Source organism: Cheilinus undulatus, linkage group 12 (assembly GCF_018320785.1).
Source record: "Cheilinus undulatus linkage group 12, ASM1832078v1, whole genome shotgun sequence".
NCBI lineage: Eukaryota > Metazoa > Chordata > Actinopteri > Labriformes > Labridae > Cheilinus > Cheilinus undulatus.
This window is the reverse complement of record NC_054876.1, coordinates 48,286,355-48,309,235: the sequence shown is the minus strand read 5'-3', so window position 1 is coordinate 48,309,235 and position 22,881 is coordinate 48,286,355. Positions and strand designations below refer to the sequence as shown.

General features: G+C 39.4%; 1 protein-coding gene across 1 annotated transcript in view; it reads right to left on the bottom strand.

Moving 5' to 3' along the window:
- Positions 1 to 3,842: 3,842 nt before the first annotated feature.
- Positions 3,843 to 22,881, bottom strand: part of arl10 (ADP-ribosylation factor-like 10) — a 45,824-nt gene continuing 26,785 nt past the window's right edge. Inside the window, exons 3-4 of the mRNA XM_041800758.1 lie at positions 18,771 to 18,946; positions 3,843 to 5,835 (exon numbers count right to left, since the gene is read on the bottom strand). Coding sequence (XP_041656692.1) covers positions 5,662 to 5,835; positions 18,771 to 18,946 — 350 coding nt within the window. The 3' untranslated portion in view covers positions 3,843 to 5,661. The remainder of the gene's footprint in view (positions 5,836 to 18,770; positions 18,947 to 22,881) is intronic.

Below are 22,881 nucleotides of genomic sequence, written 5' to 3'. Positions count from 1 at the left end.
GCCACGGTTGACTTATGGAGGCTAATAGTAAGGCTCTAACTGGGTTTAGGGACTCCTTATCCTTTCTGGAGCATGTGTATCTTGTGTTTAATTACCTCCTTATTTTTGATAAATTACTGATAACTGAAGCAGCAACTTTATAAATCCTAAATCCTGTGTTTGCTGTTTGTGACTGCAGATCTGGACACCATCGCCACTCGTGGCTTTATTTCCGTCTTTCGGCAGTAATCCAGGTGACATATTAAACCTAAACAGAAACTGATTTCAGACACGTCAGCCTTCTTATCTTTATTGTCCTGTTGGAGTACGCTGTTTAAGATAAACTCCTGCACACGTTAGCAGCACAGTAGATCTGCGGCGTTCACCCTGTCAATCATTCACAGACACTTTTCCACAGAGTGAGTCCAGATTCCTGCAGACTGACGTGTTCGACCACCGAGAACAAATCAGCGGGTGGAGGAAAAGCCGAGAGGAATCCTAATCAGCAGAAGGAGAGAGGGCAGGTATGCGAGGTGTGACTGCTCAGTGGTCGACTTCTGCTGTGGTGTTTTTCTGAGTTGTGATGAACTTGCAGCACATTTTGTTTCTTTGCAAATAAACATTGTGGGGTTCTGGTTAAAGTAAAATGCAGTAAGTCATGAGCCATGGTGGTGTGTCGTTTGCTTTTTAAGACAGGAGGTCCCTATTATTAAGGAGCTAGTGTAGCAATTTTTCACAAATTAGTTTGCACGTTCCTGTAAGATAATTCATCATATTAAGCCTGTAAACAAAGGTTTTTATAGCTTCTGGCTTTCATTAAGAAACTAACTTCCCTCCAGGTCGTACTAACCTGCAGAGCTGCCAGCGTGCTCTGCAAACATTTCCCAGAGTGTTATCTCAGAATAAAACAACTTCCTGTTCAACCAGTTGAGGAACTTTGGCCGACAAACAGGGCCAGACTGCTGAGGAGACCTTTATCCGTTTGCATGCTCAGTCAGCAGAGAGAGGAGGGAAACATTCGGCTTGTTTCACGGTTTGGAGCTTGTTTTTGTGACTGTAAAGGTCGACCTATTGATCGAGTCATCCCTGCTTGCATCACTGCAGAATTTGTTTATTAGGGTGTATTCCCTCCATAAATGTAAAGGTTTACTGCCATTCTCTCTAACAGTTTAAAAACATGAAAGACCACAGACGTGAGGAACGTTTTACCTACTTCTAACATTATAACTCCCCTTTTTAATGATATCATTTATAATCTTTTTGCTTGTTTTTCAGCAGTTACTTATACATGGGTGATTGATTAGTCAGAGCAGCTGCTGCAGCTCCCTTCTCTCGGTTTTTATCTCTTTCCCTCAAAATGAAACCTTGTTTTCAATACTATACTCTGCTGATAAACTGTGTTGACATCAATCATGAAATAAAAAAATGCCTGAATTTGTACTCATATCCTTGTAACAAAAAGATGGAATTTAAAAATGCTAATGCTCAGCCTTCTATTAAACATGCTGCGAGTTCTTGTTGTTGCCACTGTTAACTCCGCCAAGGAGGTTATGTGATGCGCACGGTTTGTTAGTTCATTTGTTAGCAACATAACTCAAAAAGTTGTGGATGGATTTTGATGAAATGTTCAGGAAATGTCAGAAATGGCACAAGGACGAACTGATTAGATTTTGGGACTGATCGGGATCACCGTCTGGATCCAGGAATTTTTTAAAGGATTCTGTACTAGTGGGAGATAGGGCTAATGGTGGAGGTCTGTGCTGTTACCACTTTACACCAGGAGATGGCGGACATGAGTAACTTCAATCCCAGCAGCATGTTTTTGGTGTGTTTCTATTCAAAGTTTGGAGTTTAAAGAGTTTGAAAGACGCACGCTCGGTCGAGGAGACGAGTCGGAGCGAAACAGAGAGAAAGACAGTGAATTGTAGCGAGAATACTCACAATGCTGGGAGGAATAGAGGAATATTCACCCTCTGCCATAACTTCAAGTCGTCTGGTGAGACCATGGGTGAGACTGTCAGTGCATCTGTTGGCACCAGCAGGCAATGCTTCCACCATGACAGGCCACAGGTGGCGAAGCCAATGCTTTGTCTCACTGTGTTTCCACCCCACCGGGAAGGGAGTAATCTGCAAATTAGATTTTGGGACTGATCCGGATCACCGTCTGGATCCAGGAATTATTTAAAGGATTCTTCACTATAGGGAGATAGGGCTGATGGTGGAGGTCTGAACTCTGTGAGTGCTTTTCTAGTTGATAATATTGTAGTAGAAAATAAGTTTAGGATAAATGTATGGCCTGGATAGCTATACAATTGATCTCATTTGATGTTGCTCTGCCTGTTTTCTATCTCTGCAGCTCCTTTTTTAGCATCTCCCTCTTCTCTCTTTTTGCACCTACCTCTTCTCTTTTTTTTGAATCCCTCTCTTCTCTCTTTTTGCATTTACCTCTTCTCTCTATTTTTGCATCCATCTTTTTCTCTCTTTTTGCATCTCCCTTCCCTTGTCATCATGGAAATTAACCATGAAACAAAACAAAAGCCAAAGTTTGCACCCACAGGCACGTATCAAAAAGTCTGAACTGAAAGGTTGAGCTCAGACTCAGGCTGATGAGCATGTACTGTAGCTCTGTGGCTAAACAACTGAAAAAGATGCTCCAGAATATGAAGTGAACTCACTTTGATTTCTTTAAGCTAAATGGAGAAGGGGCTTTATTGGTCTTTGCCTGGGGCCTCAAACTCACTAAAACCGCCCCTAATTAATCAGGTCACGACCTCATGATCGTTAGGGAAGGGCCTGAGAAAATCTGCTGCACCAACTCCCCTGGATACTGATCTCTCCACTCTTCACTACTTTTCCTGGTTAAGTCCTCTTTGATGCATAAAATCACTCAAATCCTCCTTAAAGAATCCAGATCAGCTGATAAAGACACGTTTAATGTTTTATAAGAGAGCACCAACAGAAAGACATGCATGAATCAAATCCACAGCTTCTTTTACACAACACATGAAAACCAAAATGACCATCACTTTTAAAAACAGCAAACATTTAAAACAATGAGAACATTTCTGCCAAATCACAAACACCAAAAAGAATTAAACTCTACATTCATGAATAAAACTGTGCTTCAAACATGGCTGCACACAAAGAGCCGTAACAATCAGAATCTAGCTCCTCACAGTTCATCTGTAAACAGCATTTATACATTCAGTGATGAAGTGTTAGGACTGGTTATTTACTACTTTTCTACACGCTGATCTACCTGCAGCACTACGAGGATTAGGAGTGTTTCTGACTGACACTATCCAGCTTAAATACTTTACAATAATCCTCTATCTCTATCATGTAGTCCTCTCCCTTCTCCTGTTTTCTGCTCTAAATCTGAGTAAAAACATTACAAGTTCAAGTTCATCTGTACTGTATGGAAGCCCATTTCAGCCAAAATTACAACTCTTTATCTCAGAATTTTGACTTTTAATCTGATAATTTAGACTTTGAATCTCGTAATTGTAAGCGTTTATATCAGACTTTTGACTTTTAATCTCAAATTATGACTTTTAATCTGAAAATTGTGACTTTCATTCTCAGAATTGTGATTTTTAATCTTACAATTGAGACTTTTAATCTCACAATTGTGACTTTCAGTCTCAGAATTGTGACTTTTAATCTCAGAATTGACTTTTAATCTCAGAATTGTGACTTTTAATCTCAGAATTGTGATTTTTAATCTCACAATTGTGACTTTTAATCTCAGAATTGACTTTTAATCTCAGAATTGACTTTTAATCTCAGAATTGTGACTTTTAATCTCAGAATTGTGATTTTTAATCTCACAATTGTGACTATTAATCTCAGAATTGCTACTTTTAATCTCATAATTTTGATATTTAATCTCATAATAGTGACTTTTAATCTCATAATTGTGACTTTTAATCTCAGAATTGTGAATTTCAGTCTCAGAATTTTGACTTTTAATCTCACAATTGTGACTCTTAATCTCATAATTGTTTTTTATCTCATAGTTGTGACTTTTAATCTCATTTTTTTAAAGTTTATCTCATAATTTTGACTTTTATTCTCCTTTTATTCTCTTTTATTCTCCTATCTGTGACTTTTTATGGCATAATCCAGACTTTTTTTCTCATAATTTTGACTTTTAATATCATAATTGTGACTTTTAATCTCATAATTGTGACTTTTTATTTGACTAGTATGACTTTTAATCTCATTATTGTTACATTGGATTTTTTTATTTAAATTGTCTAATGTTAAAACTTTTCTTTTTTAAATGGCGGAGATGGGCCTCCATAATACTGAGTAACACTGAGTCCCTGGAGAAGGCGTGTAAATCATGAAAGCTGTGAGTTTCTAGGTAGCAAATATTTGGTTGTGCTGAGAGAGACAACTCTGTTTAATGAATATGAATAAACACATTATCATGCAGACAGGAGTGTTTTAATGGGCAATTCAAGGCTTGTTGTGACGGATTATCTGTCCAAATATCAGGATTTTACTGCCATCCCAGTCTTGAAGTATCATATTTACAAGTCTGATGGAGTCTATGTAATAGCCAATCAGAGCAAGCGGACGGGAAAGTGTCACCAACCTGGTGTAGTAAACCTTTAACAGCTCACAAACACTGCAGCGATCGTTACCGTCCACTTTTAATTTTCTCTGCAGAAACAAGCCAATCAGGAAGCAAGCTCAGTCGAGTATCATTAGTTTTACCTTAATTATAACTATGTACCATATGCCCTTGCATACCCATCATCCTTTGCACTCCACTCTAACTGTGAAAATGGTCGATGTTGCTTATGGAAACATTACCACCAGCCTGGACGGTATCCTCGCCACCTCTACCCCAAAGGTGTGGCCTGTCTCACTCCTCACCATGGCTGATGGTTTAATACATGATCAACAGTAACTTATACCAAACAAAGGCGTCCTAGAATGTCTCAAAATGTGCAGAAACCCACGAAAAAGCGTGGAAATCTTCTCACACAACCTGTCGTTTGAGTCGTGAGCTTAAAAATAACATTAACGTCAGCAGGTCCCTTTAAGTTCCCTCACTAAAATCCCCCAAAATCTCATAAAAGCCTCAGTGTAGGAGTCAGCGAGAATCTTCCAAACACATGGGCGATAAATTCACGGAGGTGGTGCACTCAGTCTCCTGGGGCTCCAAACTTTTCAGCCCTGAATATTACCTGACATCTATGAGCACGCACCGGTGATATGGTTTAAGAAAACAAAAAAAAACATAACAGACAGCTTCTGTATAAATCTACAGACTTGACTTATATACAGGAGAATTGACATGCTTGTCACAGGTTGACATGAAGTCTGCTCCAAAGTCTGAGTCACCGGCAGGAGGTAAATCTTTTGTTTCTGAGTCACAGACTCCGTGAACAAACCGCCATCCTTCTCTCCTCCTCATGCTGCACCTCCTCTTCATCTGTGATTCAAGAGCTGCTATTTTCAAACTTGTGTGGTTCAAAAGTACGAGGAGGCACCTCTCTGCTTTGACTTCCTCCTTTAATAACTTCACAGCCTTTCTTCACCTTCTCCTCCTCCTCTGCCTCACGGCTTTAATAAGAGAAAGGCAGAGGAGGAGGAGGATTCCAGTAAGCCATCCCTTTATCTCGGTCCCTCCGTCTCCTCCTCTCTTCCTCTGTGCGTGGATAGAGATCAGACGAGCTGGAGCAGCAGGTCCTGGAAGGTGTCCAGGCCCCGGCAGGAGTTCCTCAGGGCCTCATCAGAGCCCAGCTGGGCAGCCAAGAGGAACAGCTTTCTCTCGTCCGTCACGGAGCCCAGAGACAAGGCTTCATGCAGCTCCGACACGCTCACGGCGTTCGGCTTATCCTGTGAAGAGAGCGAGAGAAACTCAGCCGAGTTTGACAAGGGGTAAACTTTCTGCTCTTTCAAGGACGACAGAAATCAGAAAACACACACAGCTGCTGTCTTAGATCTGCCATTTGACTCACGCATTCTCAAATCATTGTTTCTATAAACATTAATTCCATAAAAGTTGGGACGACGCATAAAATGTGATTAAAAGCAGACCTTTCTGACTAATATTTGATTGAACACAGCACAAAGACAAGATAGTTAGCCCTCAAAGGGAAGATTTTTTCAAATTATACACACATTCTGAATTTGATCCCTGCAATGCTTTCCAAAAAAGTTGGGACAGGGGCGAGAGAAGACTGGGAAAGTTGTGGGTGACCATGATCGGGTATAAAAGGAGCCCTCATGAAAGGCTCACTCACTTACAATCAACAACGGTGCAAGACTGCATGGTCTAGTAGTCCAACAGTTCTGTCTACAGCCCATAATATTATCATCTGTGCATGCTAGGCTCAAAAAACAATATTGTGCATGTGACCTTTAACCCCTGCATGTTGTCACAGGCATCATTCTGTGACTGATGTTACAACATGGGCTCAGAAAACCTCCGTCAGTTAACACAGTAGATCTCCGCATCTACAGATGTGAGTTAAGACTCTAGCACACTGATCATCAACTGGCGGCCCGGGGGCCACATCAGGCCCCCCAAAGCTTCCTGTCCGGCCCCCGAAAGATCAGTAAATTCAGAAGAGGAGGAAAAGAAGATTTCAAGAGTATCTTTTGGCTTTAAATGTCTGCAGCTGCTAAATCCAACCCACAAACAATTAACATTGAAGTAGTTTTAGAATGACTGAACATTTGATCTGTTTTTACAGAGATTTACTGTCATGATTAGTTGAAATTTAAAATAAGGTTAAGTTTGGCAGAAGTGCTGCAAAAATGACCAGAGAAAGTGCTGAAAAGAGGTTAAAATGTGGCAAAAAATGGTAAAAGAGGAAAAAAAGACGCAAAAGGTATCAAAAATGTTTACACATGACAAAAAAATAGCGCAAGAAAGTCATGAAAAGGGGTTAAAAAGTGGCAAAAATAGAAGAAAAGTGGCAAAAATTGATAAAAGAGTGGCACAAAGGGGATAAAAAATGTAGGAAAAGTGGTTTGAGGGGGGTTTAAATCTTTCAAAAATTGGGTTAAAGGAGCAGAAAGTGGCAAAAAGTATCAACAATGAGTTAAAAGTGGGAAAAATTGGTTTTGAAGTAGCAAAAATTGTTGAAAAAATGTAATGAAAAGGGGTTAAAAAGTGGCAAAATAGAAAAGTGGCAAGATGTGGATAAAATAGTGTCACAAGGGGGATAAAAAAGGCAGGAGAAGGGTTCAAAAGGGATTAAAATTGTGCAAAAATTGGGTTAAAGAGGCAAAAGGGGGCAAAAAGTATCAAAAAAGGGTTAATACTGGTGCTAAATGACAACTGGGGGGTCCCATTCTCTTTGATTTTCAGGGGTCTGTCGTCAGTCTCCTTGTGCTGCATTATATATATATATATATATATATATATATATATATATATATACATACATATATATATATATATATAACAGGGCTCAATCTCACTGGTAATGACTAAAAATGTTCTGTGTTTTGAAAGAAAATAAAAATACTACTACAATAATATTTCAATCAGACCAAAATATTCATTAATTTTTGCGTATTTGAAAGTCCGGCCCCAGACTTTCTGTTGAGACTAAATCTGGCCCTTGTGCAGATGTAGTTGATGAACGCTGCTCTAGCATGTAATGTGACAGCCATGAAGCACCGCTGACTTCTCTTTGCCTGAGCTTGGCTCTACTTGGTTTGACTCGTCAGGGGCTTTGCTTTTCCACCACAACCCAGCTACCTGTGTGAGAGCGCCGAGAGCTAAGTTTGAGTCAATGATGTTAAATAGCTGTGCGTCAGTATGTACTGTTTTGTCCTGTCAAAAAAGACAAACAAACAAATGTTGCGTTTAAAAGGTCGAGATATAACTTAAAATCTAAGATTGTGCATCTAAAAGGTCAAAATATGAGATGAAATTCTAAATTGTGAGTTTAAAAATTCAAAATATGTGAATAAAAGTAAGATTTAATTTGAAAACATAATCTTGAAATTTCAAAATATGACTTCAAATTTAAAAATTTGAATCTAAAAGTTCACAATATGAGGAAAAAAAAACAAATGTTGATTTTAAAAGGTTGAGATATAGCTTAAAATTCAAGATTGTGAATCTAAAAGGTCAAAATATGAGACAAAAAGTCAAATTGCTAAGCTTAAGTCAGAATTTTGAGATGCAAAATGAAAATTTGAAATGAAAACACAAATTCATTTCTCTCCCCCATTCCTTACTTTCTATATCATTATTTTTACTCTTTACTTTTTCAAATTTTCATGACTCAACAAAAGATGTTTTAAATCTTCAAGGTTAAATTTACATTTCTATACTGGAGGAAATCTGCAGACCTGCGGGCCAGTTCTAATTAAAATATGATACGATCCTGAGGACCGGGGAAAACCGCACCACGGGCCTCAAATTTGACACCCCTGCTTTCATCAGAAGCTGCAGGGATTTAAAGACTGAAGTTGCCTTAAATACCACTACATACGTTTTAATGCAGAGTTGTTCGATGTCTGATATAATAGTGAGTTTATTTCACCTGGCTTGACTTCCTGAAAAAGAGCTAGATCTCGTCTTCCTTACATAATACTCCACAATCTGTGTAACCACAGTGAAGACTTCATTTAACACCCCCTCCTCCACAAACCCTTCACAGCAGACTAAATCTATAGAAGTCCGCCTCGTCTTTTCCAACACAAATTTTGAGCAGAGAAGCTTTTGTGTTTAAACAGAGCGAGTGTTGAGGCTGAAAATAACCCAGCGATGGTGGATGAGAGCTGCTATCATTGACAAAAACGACTCCTACTGAGGACACTGAGGCTTTGAGTTCACCTCTGTTATTTTCAGAGCATGACGAAGGTTTATGAGGCTAAAAATGTTACAAGACCCACTGAGATTTTCACATCCAGAGCAAACATTTCTATTTTTATGTTTCTTTAGCACACTGTTGACTTTCATTCATCTCACTTCAGGAACAGGAAACCTCCTCGAGACTGATCCCTGTTACAGCGAACAGCTTTTCCTTCGTTTCTCTAAAAGCCCAAACGTCGTTATCCAGAGCGGCAGAAACCGAAGCTTTGTTCTGCTTTAGGAGACAAAATCTAGAACAAGGACAGCTCTCTATTCAAGTGATTTATTCATGTATGGGCTTTTCACACCAGAGCACAAATTGGAGAGCTGGCCTTCCTCTCTGACTCTATTCAAAGCAGACGTTTATTAAAGTATGCTTAACCCACTGTGTCAGGATAACACGCGGCTCTACTCTGAACAAATATGCTCTAAATCCTCATATATGTGCCTCAACAAACAGCCGGGTGTGATTATACTACTAATAACACATGATGCTCTAACCCAGGGGTTGTCAATGTTGGGGTCAGGACCCCATTTGGGGTCGCGAGACACTGAGAAGGGGTCTCCAGATGCCTTAAAGAAACTAGGAATATTTAAATATTTTACACAAATTTTGCCAGATTTCAACCCGTTGTCATCACTTTTTTCCCACCAATTTTGCCAACTTTAACACATTTTTGCCACTCAAAATCCATTGTTGTCAGTTTTAAACCCTTTCCACCACTTTTTTTCTGCCTGTTTTCGCCACTTCTAAATCAAATCTTGCCACTCTTTGCCTATTGTTGGCTCTGTTGAGCCATTATTGCCACTATTAACCCCTCTTTACCACTTTTTACGCTACATTTCACAAGTAAATATGCCCATTTTTGCCAGTTTAGCCCATTTCTGCCTTAGCTAACCATTTGTTGCCAGTTTATATCAATTTTTCATCCCATTTCACCAAATTTACACCTATTTTTGCTACTTTAATGCCATTTCAGCCACTTTTTAAATCCCCTTTTACCACTTAAAATGCCCCTTTTTATCAATTTAACCCATTTTTTATCTTTTGCCACTTTTAGCCATCTTTTGGCGCTTTTAACCCATTTCAGCTACTTTTAAACATCAATTTCAGCACATTTCCCATCATTTTTTTGCCATTATTAACCCATTTTAGCTATTTTTAATGTATTTAAATTATTTTTTTAATAGGTTTAACATTTTAAGAGGGCACAAATGAATTAAAAAGATATGTGCTTCTTTGATAAGAGTGGTTATGATTCAGGTTAAATATAAAATACCACAGTTTAACTTCACAATGGACCATAATTTTGCTGGCCCCCAGTTTGGCTGGGCCATTTCCCCCCTAATGGGCGGCCTTGTCTCCACATGACCCTTCTTGACTGTGCATGTCTGTGTTCAGCCACTCTCAGGTACAGTGGGGGTCCCGGGTCTCTGACACCTGTATTTAGGGGGTTGTGGGCTGAAACTGTTGAGAACCACTCTCTAACCAACATAGCTGTGTCTTATTATGGCTTTATGGGAACATTTTCATACCAGTGTGCTCAACTCAGTCTCAGCTCTGGTCATCCAGGTCACTGGTTCTCAACCTTTTCAGCCCGCAACCCCCAAAATAAAGATGCCAGAGACCAGGGACCCCCACTGTACCTGAAGGGGGTTGAACACAGCCATGTACAATTAAGAATAGTTGTGTGCAGACAAGGCTGCCCATAAGGGGGATAAATGGGAGAGCGCTCTGGGGCCCAGCCAAACTGGGGGCCCATGGGGGTCAACAAGACCATGGTCCATTGTAAAGTTAAGCTGTGATATTCATATTTTATATTTAGCCTGAAAAATAACCACTCTTATCCAAATTTCTTTATTTATTCTTAAAAATGTAAATCCCATTTGTCAAAAAAAAGAATTAAAATGGTTTTAAAAGTAGTGAAAATGGGTTCAAGTGGCAAAAATGGGTTCAAGTGGCAAAAATGGGCATAAATAGTGGTAAAAGGGAATTTAAATGTGGCTGAAATGGCTTTAAATGGGCAAAAGTGGGTGGAAATCTGGTGAAATGGGATGAAAAATTGATATAAACAGGCAAAAAAGTGTTAACTGAGAGAGAAAAAAGGCAGATATTGGCAGAAGTTGGTTAAACTTCCATTTTGGTGTATAAAGTGGTAAAAAGGGGTTAAAAGTCGCAATAATAGGTCAACAGAAGCAACATTGAGCTTGAGTGGCAAGAATTGGTTTAGACGTGGCAAAAACAGGCAGAAAAAGTGATGGACAGAGTTTAAAACTGACAAAAATAGGTGTTAAATGGCAAAAATGTGTTAAAATACGTGGGGAAAATGATGAAGAGGGGAAAAAAAGGACAAAATTGGTGTAAAGTGTAATTAAATAAATATTCTTAGTGTTTTTAGGGCATCTGGAGACCCGCTCTCAGTGTCTTGCTACCCTAAAGAGGATTCTGACCCCAAGGTTGAGAACCACTGACCTAGATCAGTGGTTCTCAACCTTGGGGGTGGGACCCCTTTGGGGGTCGCAAGACACTTAGAGGGGGTTGCCAGTTGCCTTATAAACATTTTTTCCCCCCGCTAATTTTGTTACATTACTAGCCACATTTGAACCCATTTTCACCAATTTTAACCTGCTTACGCCTCTCTAAACCCGTTTTTGTCAGTTGTAAACCCTTTCACCACTTTTTTTTGCCTGTCTTTGCCACTTCTGTTGTTGCCTCTGTTGACCCATTATGGACACCACCAACCCCTTCTTATGGCCTTTTCTGCTCCAGTTAGCTCCTTTTTGCCACAAACATGGTCTCATTTAAAAGCCCAGCCTCTGCTGAAGATTCATGTCGTGTTTTTGCAGTTTCCATTTGTTTCAACAGCTTCTTTTAGTTTTCTGCGTTTTATTTTTGGTTGTTTTTTGTGCCATTGAAAATAAATCTGCTCCTCTTGGTGTCAAACTTTAGTTCCTTTGTAAGACTTTCTTTGAAAGGGAAATATACGGAGGTCTGGTTGATTTGGGGGCAAAAAAAATTTCAAATGGCAGTGATAGTGCCACATTTGGCACTACGAGGGGACTTTGCCTGGATAATTTTGACTAAAATCTCTCTTATTTTGTCCTGACAATCCTCTAATGCAGGGGTGTCCAAATCTTTTCCACTGAGGCCACATACTGAAATATATAAGAATGGTGGGGCCACCTTCATACCGAACCTTGAGGATATTAAAGTTAGTGAAACCAATCTAATATAGGTGAAGACATTCTTAGTGGCTGAGTGTGCACACATGGCTAGTTAGTAGTTGTCAAGGCAGAGAGCCAATCAGTTTAAGGACTTTGGGAGGGCCAATCAGATTTTAGGGGGGCCATTCACCTAGGATGCTACTGGTGCTGCCATTTCCTGCTGTGATCAACTAGGACGTTATAAAGTGAGATATAGTTGTTACTGTGGTTACCAATATGTTTTTACCATTTACAGTGTTGTCTTAGTTTTGTCACGAATTAAAAAAAAAAAAAAAACATTGAAAACGTTCCTCTTGTCAAAATGTTTGTTTACAGAATTAGCATGGTAGCACCGCGTCAGCAGAAAGGAAGAAATACAAAACAATCAAGCAAATGCTTCATGTTTTCATGCGGGCTTTATTTCACTAGATTTTTTTAATTTGCTGTGGGTCAATCAAATGTGGATCTCGGGCCGCATTTGGCCCCAAGGCCATAGTTTGTACACCCCTGCTCTAGTGGTATAAAAGTTGAAACAGGTAATGTCAAGATTTGGCTGCTTTGGCCTACTGGAGATTTTTGGACTTCCACCGCATTATTTCTATGGGATACACACTATATTGCCAAAAGTATTCGCTCACTTGCTTTCCACAAGGTTTAGGAGTGTGTTTATGGGAATTTTTGACCATTCTTCCAGAAGCACATTTGTGAGGTCGCTCTAATTCATCCCAAAGGGGTTCTATGGGGTTGAGGTCAGGACTCTGTGCAGGCCAGTCAAGTTGATCCACACCAAACTCTCTCATCCATGTCTTTATGGACCTTGCTTTGTGCACTGGTGCACAGTCATGTTGGAACAGGAAGGGGCCATCCCCAAACTGTTCCCACAAAGTTGGGAGCATGGAATTGTCCAGAATCTCTTGGTATGCTGAAGCATTCAGAGTTCCTTTGACTGGAACTAAGGGGCCAAGCCCAGCTCCTGAAAAACAAGCCCACACCATAATCCCCCCTCCACCAAACTTTACACTTGGCACAATGCAGTCAGACAAGTACCGTTCTCCTGGCAACCACCAAATCCAGACTCATCCATCAGATTGCTCTTCTGAATATTTTCACAAGTGTCCTCTTCATTCTTGTACCTTGATCATTCACATAGAGTTTATAGTTACAGAGAGATTCTCGTTTAAAGATGAGCAGTAGACTAATAAAAGAGGCTAGGGCTTACTAATCTAAGTTATGTCACAAGTTTCTTTATCAAATTTAGAGCTAAATTTTTGGAGAAACTGTGAGTTTATTCTTCCAGTAAATTTGTTAAAATGCCTCTTTTTTGCTGGATGTTTAAATTTTGAAGCCGTCTTATCTTCTGCCGTTTAGCTCAGTAGAAAGGACCTAACAAGCGCTCTGACATTTCTCTCAGATCCGTCTCTCTAACATTGTGATCACAGCGCAGGGCACTAAGAGCTGCAGCGCTCCGACAGTGGATGTGACAATTACTCCCGCTCCCCTCTGAGGGTCATGAATAATTCGCAGAGCGCCGCACGGGGTGAAGAAATATGAGCCGAGGAGGAAATGTAGAAATGTTTATTTCAGGAGTCTCATGGATCATCAGTCCTGGTTAATGAAGAGAGGACAGTGTGAACCTGCTCCTGCTCACACATTAACGGCTGCTTTTTAGCGTGGAAGCTTTAACCTTGTGTGATATCATTTTCATAAGCACTCAGACTACTGAGTAGTTATGCATTAAGGGTTCTTATGAGAATATATTCCAACTGTGACGGCTTTAAAGTGAATCTTTAATTGAAACCCAAAGTACACATGCATGCTTTATCAGAAAAATGCATAAAAGACGATTCCAGAACTTTAGTAGCTTTTAATTCAGAGAAACCACAAAAATCTTCATGTTTTTCATGTTTTTTTGCTCATTTTTTCATGTTTGTGCTTCTTTTCTGGTTTCCAGCAGGCTTTGGCTTTTTAACAGCTTTTCCAGGCTATTACAGTGCTACCCGTGCCCCTCCAAAATAAAAGCACAAAATATTTAATTCATGACATTTATGTTGCACTATTTAGGCCCCGTGTCCACAGATGTCACATTCTGTCCCTTTCTAACGGTTCAGACGGGAGCTTTGCAAGATGGATTCCCCAGTGAGAAACAAGGAAACCTTCATCTGCTTTGAAAGGCTAGGAGGACAGTGGATAGAACCAGAATGAGAGGCGTGCACAGGCCCGATTCAGACCCGGGTCGCTTGCATACATTACGCGCCTTAAACCACTAGGCCAAGGGTCATCAACGCCATTTTCACTTCTTCTTGAACAGCGCTTTGGGGGCCGGACTTTGAAATAAACTGAAATAAAATCTGTTTCTTTGTCTGAAATATTATTTCCTTCTAAAACGAATGGAACTTTTAGCCTTTGACAGTGAGATCAGTCCCTATCGCCTTTACAGCAGCCAGCCACAAGGGGGCGATTGAGATATTTTAGCTGCAAATTTCTGGAGCCATCTTGATGCCGATCACTGAGTTTGAGGCGAGTATGCTGTGTCCTGATTGGCCAAAAACACATGCATGAAGCTTCTCAGAGGGGAACTGCACTCTCAAAGAGCCTTATGTGGAAAATTATTGTGAAAAACTGCAACTTTAATCAAAATAATCATCAGTATGTGTTTATCACACTAGATTACAGAAATACTAGAGTGCTTCTTGTCTGATAAGCGGCTAGATCATTTTTTGCCACCTGTAACCCATTTTTTTGTCCCTTCTCACCCATTTTTTAAAACTTTGACCATTTTTCCACTTTTTCTCCCCATTTTCACCCCTTTTCATGTATTTCATCGACCATTTTTGCCACCTTTGACTTATTTTTATTGCTACTTCGAGCTTTTTTGCCACCGCTTAGATTGTGGCTCTTGCAAAGGTATTTTTCAACAACTTGGCTCTTTGGTTGAGCAACACTGGGCTAGGTTGAAGCTTTTCTTTAGACTTCAAGAAAAAAGCAGCATGCCGTATTTTTTCCCGTCTCAGATTTAATAATCCTCTGGGGCCGGATGGAAAGCTGTGGGGGGCCTGATGTGGCCCTCGGGCCTCCAGATATCACTGCACTAGTCCATCTGCACCCCTGTGTGGTCCAGCATTTTTAAGCACTCAGAATCCTGAGCCCTAATAAATGATGAGGTCCAAGCCAACAAGAAGAAAACAGACCGGCAGTCTGACTTTGACAAAACATGACGGTCAGCAGCACGCAGTGAGAGAGAGATCCCACACGATGCTCAAAAACAGGTTTATTTTATTTCATACACATTAAGGAAAGGTAACATTTACCTGTAAAAGCCGCTTGTGTATCAGAAGTCAATCATCATTATTTTGATGCTGATAGTTTTAGTGTAAGGTGTTCCAATAAGGATAGTTTTAGTACTGACTCTCGGCAGCTTCAGCGTAAGCCTGGTAATGACTGCTTGCCCAGTTTAATAGAGACGTGATGCAGGAAGGCAGGTTTCCAGTGAGAGCTTTACGGATAAATAGAAGTCAGTGTCTCTCAGTTAATGAGGGCCATCCAACTTTATCGTACAGGATGCAGTGATGAGGGGAGAAGCTGCCACCCGTGATAAATCTGAGGGTAGAGAGATAAACTGAGTCTAAGAGCGGAGACAGAAGAGTGTCTGTAATTTACATCTCCATAATCTAAAACAGACAGCTTTAGCTCTCTGCAAAACAGTGGGAAATTATTTTTGTCTCTATACAAATATCAAATTTTGTGTCTAGTGGTAAATGAATTGAGTGTAAAGCAGGGTGTCCAAACTATGGCCTGGGGGCCATTTTTTGACTGGACCTCAAGAAATTCTTGAAATGAAATGAAATATGATCCACATTAGAGCATGAAGCTTTTACTAGACCAGGGCTTTTCAAAGTGTGTGAGAGTGAGCCTCCCCTAAGAGAAAATCATTCATTCATAAAGAAAATCATTCATTCATAAAGATTCAGACTGAAAAACAACCACATTTTCAAACATTTACTTCTAATTTTAAATATTTTTTAACATTTTTATATCTTTGATATTTTGGTCTGCAAATGTTCATAACCTCCTGAGACCTGAGCTTTATTAGTTCCTCCCACTTATCTGGGATCAGTAGGAAGTGAGAAGTTAAAACATCCGCCTTGTCTCTGAGAGGGAATTTCTTGGAAATTTTTCTTTCCAAAGCCCAAACAAATTCCTTTAAATTTCAAGGAAATGTCCTTGTGAAAATTTCTTGAAAATTCTTAAACATTTTGTTAAAGTATACTCTGATAAGTCCCCCAAATTTCTTTAAATAGTCCTTAAATCTTTTAGTTAAAACAAAAGATAAAATTCAATGTAAAATCCTGAAAAAATTTAAGCAAATTCCCCAAAGAAACTTGGAAATTCCCCCCAAAATTTCTCTGCAAAATTTTAAATAAAACGTACAAATAAATTCCTGAAATTCCATAAAAATACATCCGAAAAATTCCCTGAAATTTCCATGAAAATTTGTGAAAATTTTAAAGGACAATCCCAACCCCCCAAAGTCCCAATCCAGTCCAAAAATTTACAAATAAATTTCCCATATTCCCAAGAAAATGTCAAAGAATTTCAAAGAAGATATCCCCAAAACTTTCAACGAAACTCCCCAAAATATGTAAACATATCCCCAAAATTTCCATGAAAATACTTGATAAATTCCACACAAATTCTCCGAAATCTCCAAACAGCAAATTATTCTAACATTCAAAGCCAATAACTAAAACATCATCCTAGACTATTATGTCAAAAATTCTAATAGTAGAAATGATAACTTTGTTGTAGGAGAGAAAAATGTCCTCATATGTGTATGCAGGGTTACTGCCAATACTGCCTGATTATTCTGCTCTGATAATCCTCAACCCTGCTCAACCCAAGAGCCAAACTGTTGAAAAATACCTTTGCAAGAGCTTCAATCTAAGTGGTGAAAAGTGGCAAAAACAGCTTGAAGTAGCAACTAAAATAAGTTAAAGATGGCAAAAATGGTCAAAAAGCAGCAATAATAGGTGAAAAGGGGCAAAAGTGGGGATAAAAAGTGAAAAAAGATGGGTGAGAAGTGACCAAAAAAATGAGTAACAGGTGGCAAAAAAAATGTTCCAAAGGTGGCAAAAACAAGGCAAAAAAAAGGTAAAAAGCAGTCAAGAGTGTCAAAAACGGGCAAAAAGTAGGACAAAAATGGTATTTAATGACAAAAAAAGCTTTAATGGTAAAGTTAACTTTATATATAGAGCACTTTCAAAACAGAGTTTGTACCAAAGTGCTGTACAGGAAAAAAATAAACAGAGTATATTTAAAATCACCAGGTAGAACATTGTGAAACTGCAAGTGTGTTTAAGACATGAACAGACAAATTAATAGCCTTTAATGGGCTAAAAGAGGCAAAAAATGGTGAAAAAGGGCAAAAAATTTTTTAAAAAAGTGGGTAAAAAAGTGGTATTTAATGACTAAAGGTAGCGTAAATGGATGAAAATTATCAAAAATGGTCAAAAAGCAGCAAAAATGTGTGAAAAGGGGCAAAAATGGAGATAAAAAGTGAAAAAAGATGGAAGAGAAGTGACAAAAAACTGAGTAACAGGCAGCAACAAATGGTCCAAAGGTGGCAAAAATAAGGCAAAAAATTTAGTAAAAAAATGGGTAAAGAGCAGTCAAGAGTGGCAAAAAAGTAGGACAGAAATGGTATTTTATGACCAAAGGTAGCTTAAATGGATGAAAAGTATCAAAAATGGTATAAAGGGGCAAAAAAGTTTCCCTTTTTTAAGTTTTCTGGGGAATAATATTTAAAATTCAGACATCATAGAGCCACTAATAACCACAAATCACACTTTGAGTATCACTGCCTTAAAGTAACTATAGTCTATTCATTTAGGTCCATGCACAGCAGAAGTTAGCAAAGCAAATCACTTTTTTTCTGGTTTATGGTTCCGCGCCCCCCAGGGGAGGCCCACCTCACACTTTGATAACTGCTGTACTAGAATACATTATTCTTAGTTTCAGCAAATGCTACCGTGCTAAGTCTGTAAACAAACATTCTGACAGGATGAATTTGTTCATTGTACTCGTGTATGACAATAAAAGCTCATTCAGTCCTGGTTGTGCCACACTTCTTCCATATGTAAAGTCCTGTGACCTCATGACTTGGATTTTGGTTTGTCCCGACTTCAGAATCAGTTGTACAAATCAAAAACAGGTCTGACTCACAGAATGATGACTGTGTTTCTGTTCTTTCATTCAGTTCTACTAGCTGCTATAAATACCATAAATCCACCCGAGTTTCCTGCTTTTAAAAAGAACACATAAAAAGCTGAAAGTGCTCTTAGCTGTCTCATGGCTGCTTAAAATAAGTCTGCATGGAATCACCAAGTATTTGTGTGTAGAAGCAGAAATTAGAGTAAACTCATGTCTGCCCAGGATGGTGGAAATAGTTCATCTAAAAATATAAAAACAAAGTTCTTCCATTCAGGGTTTCCAGTTTTTCCGTTGCTAAAAAAGGAACAGAATGCAGAGCTTGGAGGTCGTATTGATGGGGCTAGGATCTCTAAAAGTAGGACCAAATCCCACCACCAACCTTCAACTGAGATTCGTTTGATATTTTTAATACAGAAGGAGAATAAAACCAAACCTAAACTTTACATTTGTTATTGTTATAAACCATTACTTTTACCAATTTGCTCAAACTGAGCACTTGTGGGACATTTGTGTGGAAACACACCGATAATCCTGTCTACTTTACCTGCTTATTTCCCAGGACGACCACAGGAAGCTGAGGCTCCACCATCAGCAGGCGGTGAAGTTCAGCTTTAGCCAATGGGAGGCGACTCCGGTCTGAAGAGTCCACGACGTACACCAGAACGTGAGTCCTCCTCAGATAGTCCGACCAGTACCTCCGCAGGTCCTCCCCTCCACCAACTGAAGCACAGAAAACACAAAAACACACATTTAAGAAGAATGATCTATGACGTTAGTTATCTGACCTATAAAACCAAACAAGAATTCCTGTCTATGTCATTTATTCTAAGGACATAGACAAGGTTCCACATGCACAGTTTTCACACTGAAATGCCTACAGATGTTAAAAAAGATGACTCCTGTTTTATGTTATCTCAAATAATTCCTACGGTTCTTAAAGACAGAGAAATCCTTCATTTCTAAAGCTGTAACCCTTTGTGTTTATCCCTGCCCTAAAAATGTTGGATGTTTAATCAAAGATGGCGTGTGAAAAGCTGCCGTTCTGTTGCTGTACCTCATTCATGTTTGTGCTGCCTCAGCGGGGTACAAAGTCAGTAAAGGCCCAATTATCTGATAATTCTACAGATTATCCTGCTAGATTCTCCTCTCCTGTCATTTTAAATTAAAGTGACTCGAACCTGCGTGGAAGACAATCAGAGTCAGCCTGATTTGAAATAATTATGTTTGATTTTTACACTGAGGAGGCTGAGCATGCACTCTGCTGTTACCTGGATCAGAATGACTGTTAATCAAGAGGAAGCACAACAAACACAGCCATGACAATGGTAGTAAACATGAAGCATAAAGTCAGATGGATGTCAGAAAAATTTAAGTGACTTAAACACAGTTGTAATCAAAATTAAAATGATTTGAAAACACCTTGTTAGTTTTCCCTGTGGTGTGTTAAGAGTGATCTTTCCCTCCAAGACCTGCTCAGATGACAATCTGAGCAACTCTGATTTGAAATTATAAACACACGTTCTTTATTTGTGATCAGGAATCCTGTTGTGAGGAGGGAACACCAAGGAGAACAGAGTAGGATTGTTATGTAGAAAGGAATGATAGCCAATCAGGAAGCAAGCTGACCGAAGGAGGAAGCACATCAAACACAGCCATGGCGAGGATGTAAACGTGAAGCATGAAGTTTAACTTCAGAAATGGAGAGGCAACTCCTCGATTTGTTGCAACACGAGTGTTGTTGTATTTGTTCTCTACCTGGGATCCAGGACCCCCCAGATTTAAGGGAGGGTGGAGCTTTGCCTACTCTGTGGTTTTCAGAATAATATTGGCTAAAATCATGATAAACATTCAGTAAATAGCATATACTGGGGCTTTTAGTAAGAAAAACTTGTGTATTCCTATTTGCTCTGGGATTTTGTCAGTAGAAAAATTCAAACACGTTGAGTTTTGACAGGGATGTGTCACTTTTTTGGGTAAGGGGGCCTCCAAGGAAAAAAAAGGGAACCACTGCTATAAAACATACATGCTATCAACAAAGCAGTGGGAGCAAACTGGGGTCAAGTGTCTTTCCAAAGGACACATCAACATGCGACAGAAGCTGTGGATAAAACCCACAACCTTCTAAATTTAGAGATGACCGACTCTGCCCCATCTACACTGCTTATCCCGTTTTGGGTCTCAGGGGGCTGGAGCAAATCTCAGCTGCTGTTTAGCAAAAGTAGTGGACACCCTGGACTGATGGACAATCAATTGCAGGACTGACATATAGGCTAACGTGCTCACACTCACACCTACGGGCAATTTAGAGTCCTAACGAGCATGTCTTTGGTCCATGGGAGGAAGTTGGCATCCCTGAAGAGAACCCACACTTGCACACTTATCCCCCAAAACGTGTGTTTGATTTCACATAGAAGCAGCAGGATTCATGTTGAATTAGGGAATAAACAAAATCTGACATGTTCTTTTAAAGCCAAACTGTCAGCAGCATAAAGAAACTCTGATGGATGCCCTCGCCATGTCGGGGTTTTCTGTCATCCTGTGAAATAAAACAGCCCTCTATCATTGGGCAGAACTAGATAAGCAGCTGGCATTCCTCTTTTGTACAAATTGTCCACAGATCAGTTTTAAATGTGCACCGTGCTGAATGAAATCATAAATCGAGTTTCCGCTGAGGGGTGAAATGGGCTCAGACGGCTCTTAGCTATTATTTATATCTGCCTTTGCCTGCTGGGAAAATTGGTCTGATTCATTTATTCCGTCTTGTTGCCTCCAGAAATGATTTGTCAGCGAGGCCTGGGGCGAAATTTAACCGTGCAGCCATTTTTCCTTTTCTATATTTAATGGTTTTAAATTCTCTGATATTTTACGTTCTCAGAACGCCTTCACCTTATTCTCTTTTCTGTCAACTATTTACCTGCTTCTCTCTGTTCACAGAGGCAGTGTTGTCATGATTTAGGAGAGCTAATTAGTGCTGAAATGCATCTTATTTTTGAAATAACTGTGCACTGTTTATGATTTGAAGATTTTTCCAGTCACGAAAGGCTTTGCAGCATCTTCATCATCAATTAGAAGCATGGACGAGTCAGTCATGAGAGCCAGTGGGCGTTGGATGGTTGTGTAACTTGTTTTCAAAGATGATCATCTCCATTCTTCTTCCATGGAAATTTGACTGATTGATAAGAGTGTTGTGATTTTTGACATTCTGGTCTTACTGAGCAGACAAATAGCTCCTAAGGTCAGTTTTAGGTATATCCTTGGAACAATTCAGTATTGCTGTATTTCAAAGGCTCCTTCAGATGTGGTCGATAAATATGTCGCCCTCTCTTAAACTTAATCAGCATTCTTCTAGTGCAGTGTTACACAACCATGCTCAACCAAAGAGCCTTTAATATCTTTGCAAGAGCCACCACCTAAGAGGTGAAGAGTGGCATAAAAGGATTAAAGTGGCAATAAAAATAAGTTTAAGGTGGCAAAATGGTCAAAAAGCAGCAAAAACAGAGTGAAACATGACTAAAATGGGTTTACGCAGCAAAAACATGGCAAAAAAAAGTGAAATACGACTAAAATGGGCAGATAGCTGCAAACACAGCAAACAAAAGAGAGAACATGACTAAAATGGGTAAATAGCTGCAAAAACAGCAAAATATGAGTAAAATGGGTAAAAAGCTGCAAGACCATAGCAAAAAAAAAAGAGTGAAATATGACTAAAAAGGGTAAAAAGCTGCAAGACCATAGCAGAAAAAGAGTGAAACATGAATAAAATGTGCAAAAAGCAGCAAAAACATAGCAAAACATGACTAGAATGGGCAAAAAGCTGTAAAAACAGCAAAAAAGAGTGAAACATGAATAAATTGGGCAAAAAGCAGCAAAACATAGTAAAATATGACTAGAATGGGCAAAAAGCTGTAAAAACATAGAAGAAAAAGAGTGAAATATGACTAAAACGGGTAAAAAGCTGCAAAAACAAGTGAAATATGACTAAAATCGGCAAAAAGCTGCAAAACTTTGAAATCTGACTAAAATGGGCAAAAATGGGCAAATTCCTTGGTTGTGTGAGCATATTTGGCCAATAAATCTGATTCTGTTCAGCCACCTCTGGAGTAGCATTTACCTGAGTAAACTGGTCGTTTACTGCATCCTGGTTTGAGATCATTTTAAGTACCACATGTTAAAAGACAGCCATTTTCCTGCATCTCTGCTCGTTGTGTGCATCTCATTTTTGCTCCAGCTTCTTTAAACAATAAAGTGTTTCTGTCCAGAGTCTGCTGACAGCTGCTCTGTGTTGTTCTGAGGTGTTGCTTAATCAATGAAGACAGACACCATCTGCTGTACTGTTAATTAACTGTATTCAGGATACCTGAGGTGGGCTGAGACATACTGGGGGTTGTTCAGTGATTTATCAGGGATTAACAATCTGTTTTGGGCATTTAGACAGACCAAGTGACTGCGTGTTAGTTCATAGGGCTGTACAATGCATTAACGATATGTTTTCAGTAGAACTGACTTTCCCACCATGCAAACAACAGTCCGCTCATTGTTTCAGACACTCTTCTACCGTGGAAAAGTATCCCTACATGGGTATGAACTATGCATGAGAAAAAGGCCAGTTAGGCCTCTTTAACAGCTTTTCTCCCTCATTTTGTCAAGAACATGAC